Raw genomic sequence first — 13,480 nt, forward strand, 5'->3', positions numbered from 1 at the left:
ATCAGTATACATATTTATTGAAATTAGCAATAAATTTATTAAATTTTATACTAAATAGAAAAATAAATCTGTTAGATCTGTATTATGTCAACTGTATTCACTGAAATATTCTGATACGCTTCTAAGTTATCAATTAATTCAAAGCCAAGAAAAATTCATTTGGCAAATTAAAAAAAAATTTTTTTTAAGATTTATTTATTCATTTATTATTATTAAGTACACTGTAGCTGTCTTCAGATATACCAGAAGAGGGCATCAGATCTCTTTACAGATGGTTGTGAGCCACCATGTGGTTGCTGGGAATTGAACTCAGGACCTCTGGAAGAGCAGTCGGGTGCTCTTAACCGCTGAGCCATCTCTCCAGCCCAAAAAAAAATTTTTTAAAACAATCAGAAATTGTTCAAATAACAGCAGGCCCCATACAAGTCCAAGGTAATTTTTAGAAATTAACGGGCTAGAGTTGGGGATTTAGCTCAGTGGTAGAGCGCTTGCCTAGCAAGCACAAGGCCCTGGGTTCAGTCCCCAGCTCCGAAAAAAAGAAAAAAAGAAAAAAGAAATTAACGGGCTGAAGAGCATGATAAGGGCACTGACTGTGGGGTTGGGGATTTAGCTCAGTGGTAGAGCGCTTGCCTAGCAACCGCAAGGTTCGGTCCCCAGCTCCGAAAAAAAAGGAAAAAAAAAAGAACACTGACTGCTCTTCCTAAGGTCCAGAGTTCAATTCCCAGCAACCACATGGTAGCTCACAACCATCTGTAATGGGATCTGATGCTCTCTTCCAGTGTGTCTGAAGACAGCTACAGTGTACTTATATAAAATAAATAAATAAATCTTTTTAAAAAAATTAACAAAAAAATTTTAAAATCTAAGCTGGGCGGTGGTGGTACATGCCTTTAATCTCAGCACTCGGGAGGCAGAGAAAGACAGGTGGATCTCTTGTAAGTTCCAGGCCTCGTGTCTACAGAGTGGGTTCCAGGGTAGCCAGGGCTAAACAGAGAAAGCCTGTCTCAAAAAAAACAAAAAACAAAAACAAACAAACAAGAAAACCCAGAGTAAACGTAGGCTGCAATCCAGGGTAGGCAATTATTCAATCTACATTCACCTTTGTAGCAAAGGTCAAACCTGAGGTCTTGGTATTTTGTTTTTGAAGATAATGCAGAGCACCACCCACAAAGAATACATTCAGAGAAAGACAATGCAGGTGGGTCAACCAGACACAACTTCAAATGAATTTCAACTTGAATATCTACAACTGACCGGGGTAAGCAGAACCTAAACCTCCTTCACAGGGACAGTAAAGTAGAGGTGGAGAGACAAGTAGTCCTGAAAATCCACAACTGGGCTGCTGTCTCAGCAGGCAGAGGAGCTTGCCACCTGGCCAGACAGGAGTCTCAACTCCAGGACACGTATGGTCAAAGGGCTTCCACAAGACTGACCTCCAAGAACACACTTACAAAATAAAATATTAAAAGCAATGTTTTGTAAAAAAAAAAAAAAAAAAAAAGCCAAAACCATAAAGCCATTTGAATTCCATATTACCAATGTCAACAAAAGCTATCCTGAGAACTGACAGCCTCAACTCAACTCAGAGCTTTGATGGAAGCAAATACATTCTTTCTGGGAAAAACACACCATCTACTCCGACCTTGAAAATTGTCCACAGGAACAATTCCAAAGAACTTGTGGTCAAAATACTACACAGAAGCAAGGTACAGTGTGCAATTTGGTAATGCTAACACTCCACGAGGGCTTTCTGAGTTTGAATCTACCGTGGTTCAAAAAGATAGACCTTACTGCACAAAATCTTTTTTTTTTTTTTCCAGAGCTGGGGACCGAACCCAGGGCCTTGCGCTTGCTAGGCAAGCGCTCTATCACTGAGCTAAATCCCCAATCCCTGCACAAAATCTTAAAATTAATTTATGTATTAAGACATAAATAACCAAGAACTCTAAGAATCAACATGAAAGTATCAAGATAAGACCAAACAATGAGATGCAAAGGTAGTGAGAGAGATGCGACACAGCTGTCCCTGGCCAGCAGTGACAAGGGAGGACAGAGGCGCACATCCAGTCATGATTCCAGAGAAGAGTACAGCAGTGAATGAAGCACTACTTACCATAAAGAATCATGTAAAATGTTCTAGAACTGAAGAAGGTTTAGCTAATCTTACATTAATGTTAACCTTAAAATGACAGTGAATACCAGGTAGAAGAGGGAAAGAGAAACTACTACAAACATCAGTCAACACTGTGTACCTTTTTGGGATTCTTTTGTTTTTGTTTTTTGTAAATGATGACCCAAAGTACTTAACAAAACCACATGGAATTTAGGGGGTAGAAATGTTAAGAACACTACTGAAGGCTGGGCTGTGGTAGCCCAAAGCCTCTAATTGGGAGGCACAAGCAGGAGGATCTCTGTAAGTAGTTGAAGGCCAGCTTAGTCTACAGAGCAAACTCCTGTATAGAGAAACAAAAACCCAAAACAAAACCAACAAAAATTAAAAAAAGAAAGCTGTTGAGGAGTTAGAAAGATGGCTCAGTTAAGAGCACTGGCTGCTCTTCCAGAGGACCTGGGTTCAATTCCCAGCACCCAGGGGGCAGCTCACAATTCTCTGTAATTTTAGTTCCAGGGGATTCAATACCCTCACAGATACATATGCAAGCAAGACACCAATGCAAATAAATAAAAATCATTAAAAATTAGGGGCTGGGGATTTAGCTCAGTGGTAGAGTGCTTACCTAGGAAGCGCAAGGCCCTGGGTTCGGTCCCCAGCTCCGAAAAAAAGAACCAAAAAAAAAAAAAAAAAAAAACACTATTGAGGGGCCTGGAGAGATTGGTCAGAGGTTAAGAGCACGCTGGCTACTCTCCCAGGGGTCCTAAATTCAATTCCCAGCAACCACATGGTGGCCTATAACTATCTGTGAGATTTGGTGCCCTCTACTGGTGTGCAGGCGTACCTGCAGGTAGAACTATATACACATATGTACATACACAATAAATAAATCTTTAAAAAAATTATTGAGGGGCTGGAGAGATGGCTCAGCGGTTAAGAGCACTGACTGTTCTTCCAGAGGTCCTGAGTTCAATTCCCAGCAACCACATGGTGGCTCACAACCATCTGTAATGGTATCCGATCCCCTCTCCTGGTGTGTCTGAAGACAGCGACAGTGTACCCACATACTTGAAATAAATGAATAAATCTTAAAAAAAAAATTGAAAGGCATTTTAAAAGCTTAATATTAGATAATACATTCACGAATGACCTCAGTAAGAGGTATTCTTTCCCCAATGTGACTTTAATGCAACTCTAATCAAATCTCCCTATCCCCTCTTTCTCACCTCCCACACCCCTGTGAGGGAGATGGAGGGAGAAGGGAAAAAGAGACCAGAGACTGTGAAAGAAAATAACTAAGATGGGACCCTGACAATCTAATTCTAAAATTCATTTGAAAAACAAAACAGAAAGAACAGCTAAAATATTCATCATTTTATGGGTCCTTGTCCTGGCAGATAACAAGACCTAGTACACAGCTTCGTAAGAAAATGTGGCATTAGTACAAAGTGAGCAATTAAGACACAGAACAAGAGAGTCCCCAGAGGGCCGCACACAGTAAACAGTAAGTCAGCCCTGATGGAACAAACTTCAGTAAAGGTTCTGCTGAGTAAATTAACAAAAGGCAAATAAAGTTTTAGTGGTATATGCCAGTGAAACCAGCACGTGAGAGGCTGAAGCTGTAAGACCTTGTTTGAAGACAGTATGGGCGGGCGGGCACGCGGGCACGCGGGCACGCGGGCACGCGGGCACGCGGGCACGCGGGCACGCGGGCACGCGGGCACGCGGGCACGCGGGCACGCGGGCACGCACGCACTCTCTCTCTCTCTCCCTCTCTCTCTCTCTCAGAAGGAGGGGGCTAAGATATAGATGGTCTGAGTACAATTAAGCCCTGGATTTCATCCCATAAAATTGGGCATGAATTTGCAAGACCTGTATTTGGAGAGCTAAGGCAGAAATTTTCAAATCAGCCTGAGCTAAGAGACCCTATCATTAAAAAGAGGTAGAAATAGGATAGAGACATAAAAGACAACTTAAGAATAAAATTGAAAAAAGGTCTGAACAGCATTATGCAAATGCCCACTGATGACCAAAATAGATGAGAATATATTCAACTATATTGGAAGTCAGGAAAATATAAGCTCAAAGTTCCAAAAATAGACTGCCTCACACACGATTAGCAAAGATGACTCTGAGGATACCCAGTGCTGAAGGTCCAAGTCTTAAGCTGCAGTCATTACATTACTGTTTATGAACAACTTTCCTTGGCAAACACCATTTGAGACATTTTAAGACACACTGTGACCTTCTGGAAGGCCACTAATCATTCCTAATTGAAACTGTATTCTACATTTCCTTCCCAAGTACCAGTTTTCATCTCTTTGAGGAAAGGCTCCTTGTGACAAAAGCATTTGGAAAATAATGTGCCACTAGATATTCCACAAAAAACAATTCTAAACCAGGTATGGTGGCACACGCCTTTAATCTCAGTACTTGGAAAGCAAAGGCAAGTAGATTCAAGCACAACCAGGGCTACAGAGAAACCCTGTCTTGGAAAAAAAACAAAATCATCTCAGAGAAAAGGCAGTCCTAACTGTAGGTATATATTTTAGGAGAACAATCTTAGTCAAATTGAAGTTTAAAGAGAAGTAAAACAAAATACAAGACTTTTAGAGATTATAATTAAAGATATTTTACAAATATTTTAGTAGGATTATAAAATGTGTCATAAGTCAAAGGAAGATTTATCATAAACGCACATCTTGGGATAACTCCAAAATAATCCCAACACCAAGGAACGTCATTTTCCTAAAATAAGTCACTAAATTTACCTCTGCATTTTCATCTCCCATTTCCTGAGGAGCATCAGTGTCTGCTTCAATTACACCTTCATTGTCAATTTCTGCAAGTTTAAAACCAGAGATTAAAACCTAAATGACAAGTGTGGTATAGTTAATAGTCACTGGCTTGGAACTGTCAAAGTGAGATGAACGGGTCTGCGTGGAGCGGAGGACTAAGCAATACCTAGTAAGATGGGGTTACAGGATGTCTCAAGAAGAAAATGAGCTACTTGCCAGTACAATTGTGTAAGCTAGGTTCACCTGAACTCTGACACATTATAAACCACTTCTCTGCAAAAGATAACTACTAATAGCTATCTGTAGGTAAGCTGGAGAGATGGTAACTCCAGTGTCAAGGGGATCTAATAACCTCTTCTGGCTTCTGAGAGCACCATGTAAGCGTTTTATGTGGTGTATAGGTACACACGTACATTCCTGTACACAGCAAATAAAAATTAAAAAACAAAACTACTACTTAAAACTGTTGGTCAAATCAGAGAGCTATTGTAGTGATAAAGATAGTTATGTGCACAATGTTGTACATAAAACACACCACTGATTTGGTCAGTCTCCAAAATTCCCTTAGGAAAGATTTGGGGGTCAGAAAGATGACTCAGTGGGTCGAGTGCTTGCTCAAAAGCCTGAACTCCATAAGGTAGGAGAAAACTAACTCCAAAGAGTTGTCCTTTTAACCTCCACAAAACCTTCCCCATAAACTTCTCTAATAATTTTTCCAGATAGACAACAGTAAAAATTTAGAGAATAAATGTAAATGACAAAATACTATTTCATTTTAATATAATTAACTTAAAAATCAGGTGTACACAAACTCTGTAAAACACAGGCACACCACTGATACAGGAAGTCTGTAGTTCAGTATTATAACCAGACCAGTAAGTAAAACCAGCCACCTACTACTCAGGAGGCTGAGGCAGGAGGACTGCCTCAAATTCAAGGCTACGTGTTCCACAGTTCCAGGCCATCCTGGGCTACAAACAAACGTCACACTACACCACCACGGGCTCACCTAGATCGCTCTCCTCACTCGATGGCTCCTCTGTCTTTATGTTGTCCTCTGTCGTCTTGTCTCTTTTTTCTTCCTAGCAGAAGAAAATTAGACAGTGTTGTCAGCACTTAAATATGTAACATATCTTATGTGTTTGTGTCTGTACACACAACACACACAATGTATATCTTACCCGAATACACTATATGTAAGTTGTTAATACCCTTCTTTTACTTCTCATTTCTAATTAACTGTAGGTCTTACACCATCCAAACCTTTAAGAATTTAAACTGTCAGGTTTTTTTGTTTGTTTTAAAGCAAATACAATTCATATACTACATACTACAGCACATTCTTCATAGGCACTGCACCCTGACTCTCCAAGATCTAACACCTTGGCTATACATGCAAATTCCTGCCTACAGCAGAGGCACTGAGGATCGAGGGCTTATGAAGCCAGATCATCTTACATATGACAGTTTCAGAAAACAAGAATACAAGAAAATAATATTTCATGCAAAATAAGTCAGACTATTCCTGACTGATGTTTAAAAAACTGAAAATAGTCAAGACAGTGGGCCTAGGAGTCTGATGTCAGTCTGGGCAGCAACATTAAGACTTATATGGAAGGGTGAACATTTTCAGAATGTGAGGGGTTTTTTGGTTTTGATTGGTTTTAGTTTTTTTCTCTTGACTCAGGCTCTCACAATGTAGTCAGCTGGCCTTGACCTCAGAGATCTACCTGCCTCTGCCTCCAAGTGGTAGGATTAAAAGCAAGTGCCACCACACTTGGGTTTGGTGTGTTTTAATGCCAAATGTCCTGAACTTCAGTTTTCAAGGGTTGCTCAGTTTGAGAACTGTAAAGAAAGCGTCTGTGGAATTGTACCACAAAGAAACTATGAAGACTTAGAAGAGCACATAATGGAGAGCAAATTTTCTTTCCACCCTTTAGAACCGCATAGTGTCTTCTCTATTCTCATACATTATGGATGAGGGATGAACTGGCACTGCCTTCTCTGGTTGGTGAGGCTATATATCCTACAAAATAGCACTGCCAGCCAACCTCATCTCTCATCCATTCAGTACTTCAGAAGTCATTAACTGTACTCTAAGGTTCCTTCCTCCATTCAATCTTAAAACACCAAAGTCAGACCAGGCATGGTAGGCATATGCATTTAATCTTGGCACTTAGTAGATCTCTTGAATTAAGAGACAACCTGGTCTACAAAAATTCCAGGTCAGCCAGAGACATACAGTAAAACTCTGTCTTAAAAAAACAAGGCAAGATGGCTCACAGGTAAAGAGGCACTTGCCACCAAGTCTTAAGACCTAAATTCAATTCCTGGGACCCACATAGTCAAAGGAGAGAGCCAACGTCTGCAAGTTGTCCTGTGACCTCCACAGACCCTGTGGCACATCACTCCCATCACTTTCCTACCCTCTCATAAATTTAAAAAGTAAAATTTCAAGCCAGGGGTAGTGGCAAAAGCCTTTAGTCCTAATACTCAGGAGACAGAAACAGGCAGATCTCTGTGAGTTTGGAGGCCAGTCTTGTCTGGCAGGTCAAGTTCTAGGACAGCCAGAGCTATTCAGAGAAACCGTGTCTTGAAAATTCAAACACCAACTCCCCACCCCGACAGAAAAGGCAAATTTTTCTCCTAAAAAGTTAAATGCCTAAGTTACCACCTTAATTCTAAAATACTTGTTAAGTCCTTAGCAAATATGCAAATTGTTGATATGTAGCACATACTTTTAGAATGTACACGCCCCCCCCCCCATAGTCTCATATTTGAATGGTTAGGCACCAGGGAATGGCACTATTTGAAAAGACTAAGAGTATGGCCTTGTTGGAGGAACTGTGTCACTGGGAGTTGGTTTTGAGGTGTCAAAAGCTCAATCCAAGCCCTGTGTCTCTATCTACAAATCAGAATTTAGCTTTCAGTTGTTTGTGCCTGCCACCATACTTCCTGCCACAGTAATAATGGACTAACCCCCTGAAACTGCAAGCAAGCCCTCAATCAAGCCTCAATTAAATGCTCTAAGAATTGCCTAGGTAATGGTACCCCTTCACAGCAGCAGAACAGTGACTGACAGTCTCTGTATGTAGCCCCCATAGGTCTCAAAGATACAGTATCTTATCTTAAAATAAATTTAAACTTACCTTAGTGTTTTCTTCTGACTTCGCTTTATGAGTAGCAGGTGGTACTTTACCCCCCATGCTTAAAATAAGAAGAGATAGTTGTTTAGTCACTGTAAATCACTAGAAAGAGATAGTTGTTTAGAATAGTCACTGTAAATTCACTAGAAAGAGATAGTTGTTTAGAATAGTCACTGTAAATTCACTAGAAAGCAACAAAACCTAAAAAGGCCAACTGTTTCCAATAATCTTTCAAAGCTTAGAGGAGTACATTCTCAATTAATATGATCGCTTGGCTGTGAGTAAATTTTTTGTCACACTAGTTAATAAAACCTTTCTCCTGCCTCTTATAAGCCTAATAAACTTGTACTATAGCTCTTAGGTAGAGAAACCAATAAATAATGAAATGATAAATCATTCTCTAAGCCATTAGCTTAGAAAATAGAGAAGACTTAATCTGAAAGGCAGAATTTGAGGTTGACGTTTAACAAGAGTATGTCAGGAGCCTTGTGGTAAAGTGACTCCCTAGCATGGAGAAGCTACTGAATTCTTCACAAAGCCCTGCTTCCCAAGTAGTCCAGAACAATATGAAAATAACAAAACTTAAAAGTGAGAAGCCTACAGAAAGAATAAATTTACACACCAATAGCAGAATGCCCAAGTGGCTGATGGGTAAAATAAACGAGCAAAAATCCCATCTAGGGATTCACTTACATGGAAGTGTCCTACAAAGTGCCTTAAACCTTTTATTAACTACTGCTGTGACCTGTGGTGGAAAAGTGCAAGAGCCCACAGGGAGATGAGAGGACAATGTCCATTCTCTTCCACAATGAAATCCCAGACCTGAATCCAGGTTCTGTCAGCAAGCACTTCCTCCCACCCAGCAGACCACCACTTCTTTTCCGACGAGAGCTCTACTACCCACATTTCCATTGGTGGAATCTGGATGTAGGATGCATATCCAAGTTGAATTTAGATGGGCATCAGTCTCTAATTCTTTTCACCAGTTTATGCTAGTTATCAACAGTGTGTAGTTATCCATCCTAGACTCCAGCCATCCTGGGTACACGGTGGCATTTCGTTGTATTAAGTCCCTCTTCATACAGTCTTAGCCATCTAAAGAACAGCTTTTGGAATGTTCAATTCTCATCCAGGTTCTCATTACACTGTCTTATTCCAGGTCTGTCCATGAGCCTGTGTCAGTTTCATGTGTTGTAAATATCTTCTCATCTGTGGCATGACTTAACATCCTTCAATAAACCCAAAATGACACAAGTTCAAATGCGAAGTAGCAAGTAGGAAAAAAAAAAAAAGACACCAAAATGTCTTTTGCCTTTGTGGAGATTTTGAGTGGTGGATTGCTTTTAGGGGTTGGAAAAATGATTCAGCAGTTAAGAGCATTCACTGTCCTTACAGGGCTCTGGGTTCAGCTCTAAGCACAGGAATAGCAGCTCACAACTATCTGTAACTATAAAAAGATTTATTTTTATTTTGTTTGTCTGTCTATATACACACGTATATATGCATATAGAGACATATACATATAGAGACAAACACACACACCAAAGAGCATGCCTGGTACCCCTGGAAGCCAGAAGGGGGTGACAGATTCCTTGGGACTAGAATGACATAAGATTGACCACCACCAAGGATGCTGGAAATCCTATCTAGGTACTTTGGAAAGCAGCCAACCTTCCAACCTCTCAAGCCCCTGTCTCACTCGTTCTGACTACAAAAAGCCCAAGATGGCCTTCAGTTTTCATCTTCCCATATCCTCTAAGATTACAAGTGTGTATGTCACCAATTCAACCAAATTTGACACTTCTTCTTAAGGACCATTCATACAAGAAAAATTGTGCAGTTTATTTGTTCTAATTATATGCGCGCGCACAAACACACCCCTCTTCCAGTACTCAATATATTAATAGATAATGGTAGATAATGGTTCTGACATGACAAAAGATTATACAATCTGAAATGTCTTAGTAAACATTTCTACATTTTTATTTTTAAAAAAGGGGAAAGGGTAAGAGATGGCTCAGCAGTTAAGAGCACTGGCTGCTCTTTCAGAGGTCAAGGGTTCACTCCCAGCACCCACATGGCAGCTCACCACTGTCTCTAATTCCAGCTCTAGTTTTAACATTTTCACAGACACACATGCAGGCAAACAACCGCCAATGCATATTTAAAAAAAATAAAAAAGGTTGTTTTAAAAAAGAAAAGAGGGGCTAGGGATTTAGCTCAGTGGTAGAGCGCTTACCTAGGAAGCGCAAGGCCCTGGGTTCGGTTCCCAGCTCCGAAAAAAAGAACCAAAAAAAAAAAAAAAAAAAAAAAAAAAAAAGAAAGAAAAGAAACACCTTTCAAAGGTATACAGTAACCAAACACTGGCTCATAAGTTAAATTTTAATGAAGGGTTTCTTAAGCTGTGTTTTTCCTAAGTTTCAAGCTACAGTGTCAGGAATGTAGGGTGACATCCAAACAGTTACAACGGTTTAGCTCTGTGAAGCGACAGCCCTGCCAAGAAATGTAATTCTAAGAAAAGCTCAGACAAATTCAAATGGGGGAATTGCTAAAATAACTGACTTGTAATACTAAAATCGCCAAAATCAAGAAAGCCACAGTAAAACGTTTAGATGGAAAGTGAGAGCTGGCAACAGAGTACAACCTGTAATTCTAAAAGCGGGGCAGTATCGACTCATCCGTGCAGCTGCCTGACTGGGATGGCCAGCCGCATGGCAGACACTGTCCTTACCAGCAGGAAACACACTCAACACGAGTGAGCACGTTGGCAGCCTACTATCAGCAATCAATTTTGAACCAAAAATTGTTCCAAATAAAAAAAATTAAACACAGAAAAATGCTTTCATGAGCTATACCTCATGTCTCTCACATTCTAAACTGTAGTTGACTACTCCAAAGTCCAAACCATTTTTAAATGTAGATTATGTTGACTAAGTTCTCTCTCAACCTCCCCCCCCCCCCATGGGGACCGAACCCAGGGCCTTGTGCTTCCTAGGCAAGCGCTCTACCACTGAGCTAAATCCCCAACCCCTCTCTCAACCTTTCAAATCTAGAAGCTAGCTTCCTGCAAAAGTCACCATTCGGACTTTTCAGCACTTTTTCTTTTTAAGTCACCAATCAGGCAGGATAGAGAAGAAACCTTCCTCAAATATGATCACACAAAGCTTTGTTCATAATTTTCCTGGGAGTTAAAATCTCAATCTTCTTTGTGCTATTGTTATTTAAGCATGTGTACAAACACTGGAATGTTACAGTCTAAATTCTGTACTGAGGGTAGAAATGAATTCCACTCACTTCAGATATTTCCTATAAGTAGTTCCCTCAACTACTGCAAAATGTGTTTGTTGAAAAAGAGTTTATCTGGACTCACATTTACTACTGTGAACTCAGATCTGGTTTTATTTCCTTAATTTTTTCTCTTTTTTGAAGGGTAACAGGGTCCCATTAGCTTTGGCTGGCCTGGAACTCACTATTGCCTAAGAAAAATTCTACTGAATGTAATTTGGAATTCACTACGTAGGCACAATTTCTCCAGGATAAATTTTAACATCCTTTTTTGTTTTTAAAGATTTATTTATTAAGTACAGTGTTATGCCAGCATATATACCTATATTCCAGAAGAGGGCACCAAGATTCCACTACAGATGGTTGTGAACCACCATGTGGTTGCTGGGAATTGAACTCAGGGCCTCTGGAAGAGCAGTCAGTGCTCTTAACCACTGAGCCATCTCTCCAACCCAGAAGTGAAATATCTTAAGCTTTTGCATTAGCAGGCTGTTCATTAGGAAAAGCCACTAAAATCAAGTCCTCGATTTCTAGTTCTGACAAATATGTAATGGCAACTTGCGCATTTTTTTGTTTTTAAGAAAGCAAAGACTTCAAACCACAGCACTGTACATACCAGGATTCAAAGCCATATTACACAAGTACACCACTAGGGTTCTGCTCCATTGTTTTTTTTTTCTATTTTTCTATTTTTCTATTTTTCGGAGCTGGGGACCGAACCCAGGGCCTTGCGGTTGCTAGGCAAGCGCTCTACCACTGAGCTAAATCCCCAACCCCCCCATTGTTTTAATAGTTACTGTAGGGCTGGAGAGATGGCTCAGTGGTTAAAAGCACTGACTGCTCTTCCAGAGATCCTAAGTTGAATTCCCAGCAACCACGGTGGCTCACAACCATCTATAATGTGATCTGATGCCCTGTTCTGGTGTGTCTGAAGACAGCTACAGTATACAAAATACAGTATAAGATAAATATATTTTTTTTTTTAAAGAATAAGCTTGGGGCTGGGGATTTAGCTCAGTGGTAGAGCGCTTACCTAGGAAGCGCAAGGCCCTGGGTTCGGTCCCCAGCTCCGAAAAAAAGAACCAAAAAAAAAAAGAATAATCTTTAAAAAAATTACTGTAATAAAGTTCTTAAGAGTTCTATATATTTAACATGAGTAAAAGTTCTACAACAGCTATAAAAGTGACAAGAAAAGAAAAAGCTCAACGGGCTCTGAAAAACGCCAGCACACATCACTGACTGCTAACTTTTTCCCTAAGAATATGCTTGTTGGAATATTTTGCATTTTTAGTAATCACCAGGTCCATCTTCCCCAAAGAAAATTACTCCACCAGCTTTTGTCCACGTCTTAAGGAGTGCCTCTCCGTGCTCTTGAAAAGCGGCTTTAATGTGTGGGATTGTTTTCCTCTTTGGGATAGGAGGGACGGGTTCCATCTTTAATCAGGCCCCACGGTGTGGCCAGGCTGGTCTGAAAGTCCTGGAATCACAGCTGCTGCAACCTCAACCTCCAGGGTGACTGGGAACTCGGCGCGTTGGCCCTCTCCTCCTTAGAATCCCCGCTAGCACGCCCTTTCCCTGGGCAGGGAAGTTGCTGGAACTAGCACTACACCTGCCTGTTAAAAGGTGTTTGATTTTTTTTTCCCCTTTTTGGCTTTTCAAAACAGGTTTTCTCTGTGTGGCTTTGACTGTCTTGGAACTCCCTGACCTTGAACTCAGAGATCCACCTGCCTCTGCCTCCAATGTGCTAAGATTAAAGGCATACTGCCATGGCTGCTGCCACCTCACTAGAAGTACTTTCCTTTAAAAAAAAAAAATCCCTTCCTGAGCAACATTTGTGGCCCTTCCTTTAACAGCTGAGGAGCCTCTCCTCCAACATGTAAACTGTTAAACTACTAAAAGGTAATTACAAACACAAGTTTCTTATCATTCATCTGTATCCTTAAACAGCTCTTAGGTAGCTATCTGACTTTAGAAGGCTTGAAACCCAACCAAGACGAACCTCTTCCCTCATAATCAGCCTTGAACTTGAAAGAGAAGCATTAGCTTTGTCCTTTGGTAGGATTTAAAATACTGTAAGGGTTGAAGAGATTACATCTCACCAATTAAGAGTACTTGCTGCTCTTTAGAGACCCTGAGGTCAT

At 40.5% G+C, this 13,480-nt stretch overlaps 1 protein-coding gene across 3 annotated transcripts in view; it reads right to left on the reverse strand.

Annotated features, from left to right (window-relative positions):
- Nucleotides 1–13,480, reverse strand: part of St13 (ST13, Hsp70 interacting protein) — a 34,825-nt gene that overhangs the window by 19,354 nt on the left and 1,991 nt on the right. Inside the window, exons 2-5 of one of the 3 annotated variants that reach the window (XM_087559211.1) lie at nucleotides 8,959–9,283; nucleotides 8,058–8,115; nucleotides 5,918–5,990; nucleotides 4,882–4,952 (exon numbers count right to left, since the gene is read on the reverse strand). In XM_087559211.1, the coding sequence (XP_087415337.1) occupies nucleotides 4,882–4,952; nucleotides 5,918–5,990; nucleotides 8,058–8,115; nucleotides 8,959–8,966 (210 nt within the window). In that variant the 5' untranslated portion in view covers nucleotides 8,967–9,283. Of the gene's footprint in view, nucleotides 1–4,881; nucleotides 4,953–5,917; nucleotides 5,991–8,057; nucleotides 8,157–8,198; nucleotides 8,693–8,958; nucleotides 9,284–13,480 lie in introns of those variants that run through there. The other 2 variants (XM_087559212.1, NM_031122.2) reach the window with 2 other exon arrangements.

Source organism: Rattus norvegicus, chromosome 7 (genome assembly GCF_021556685.1).
Source record: "Rattus norvegicus strain SHRSP/BbbUtx chromosome 7, alternate assembly SHRSP_T2T, whole genome shotgun sequence".
Classification (NCBI taxonomy): Eukaryota; Metazoa; Chordata; class Mammalia; order Rodentia; family Muridae; genus Rattus; species Rattus norvegicus.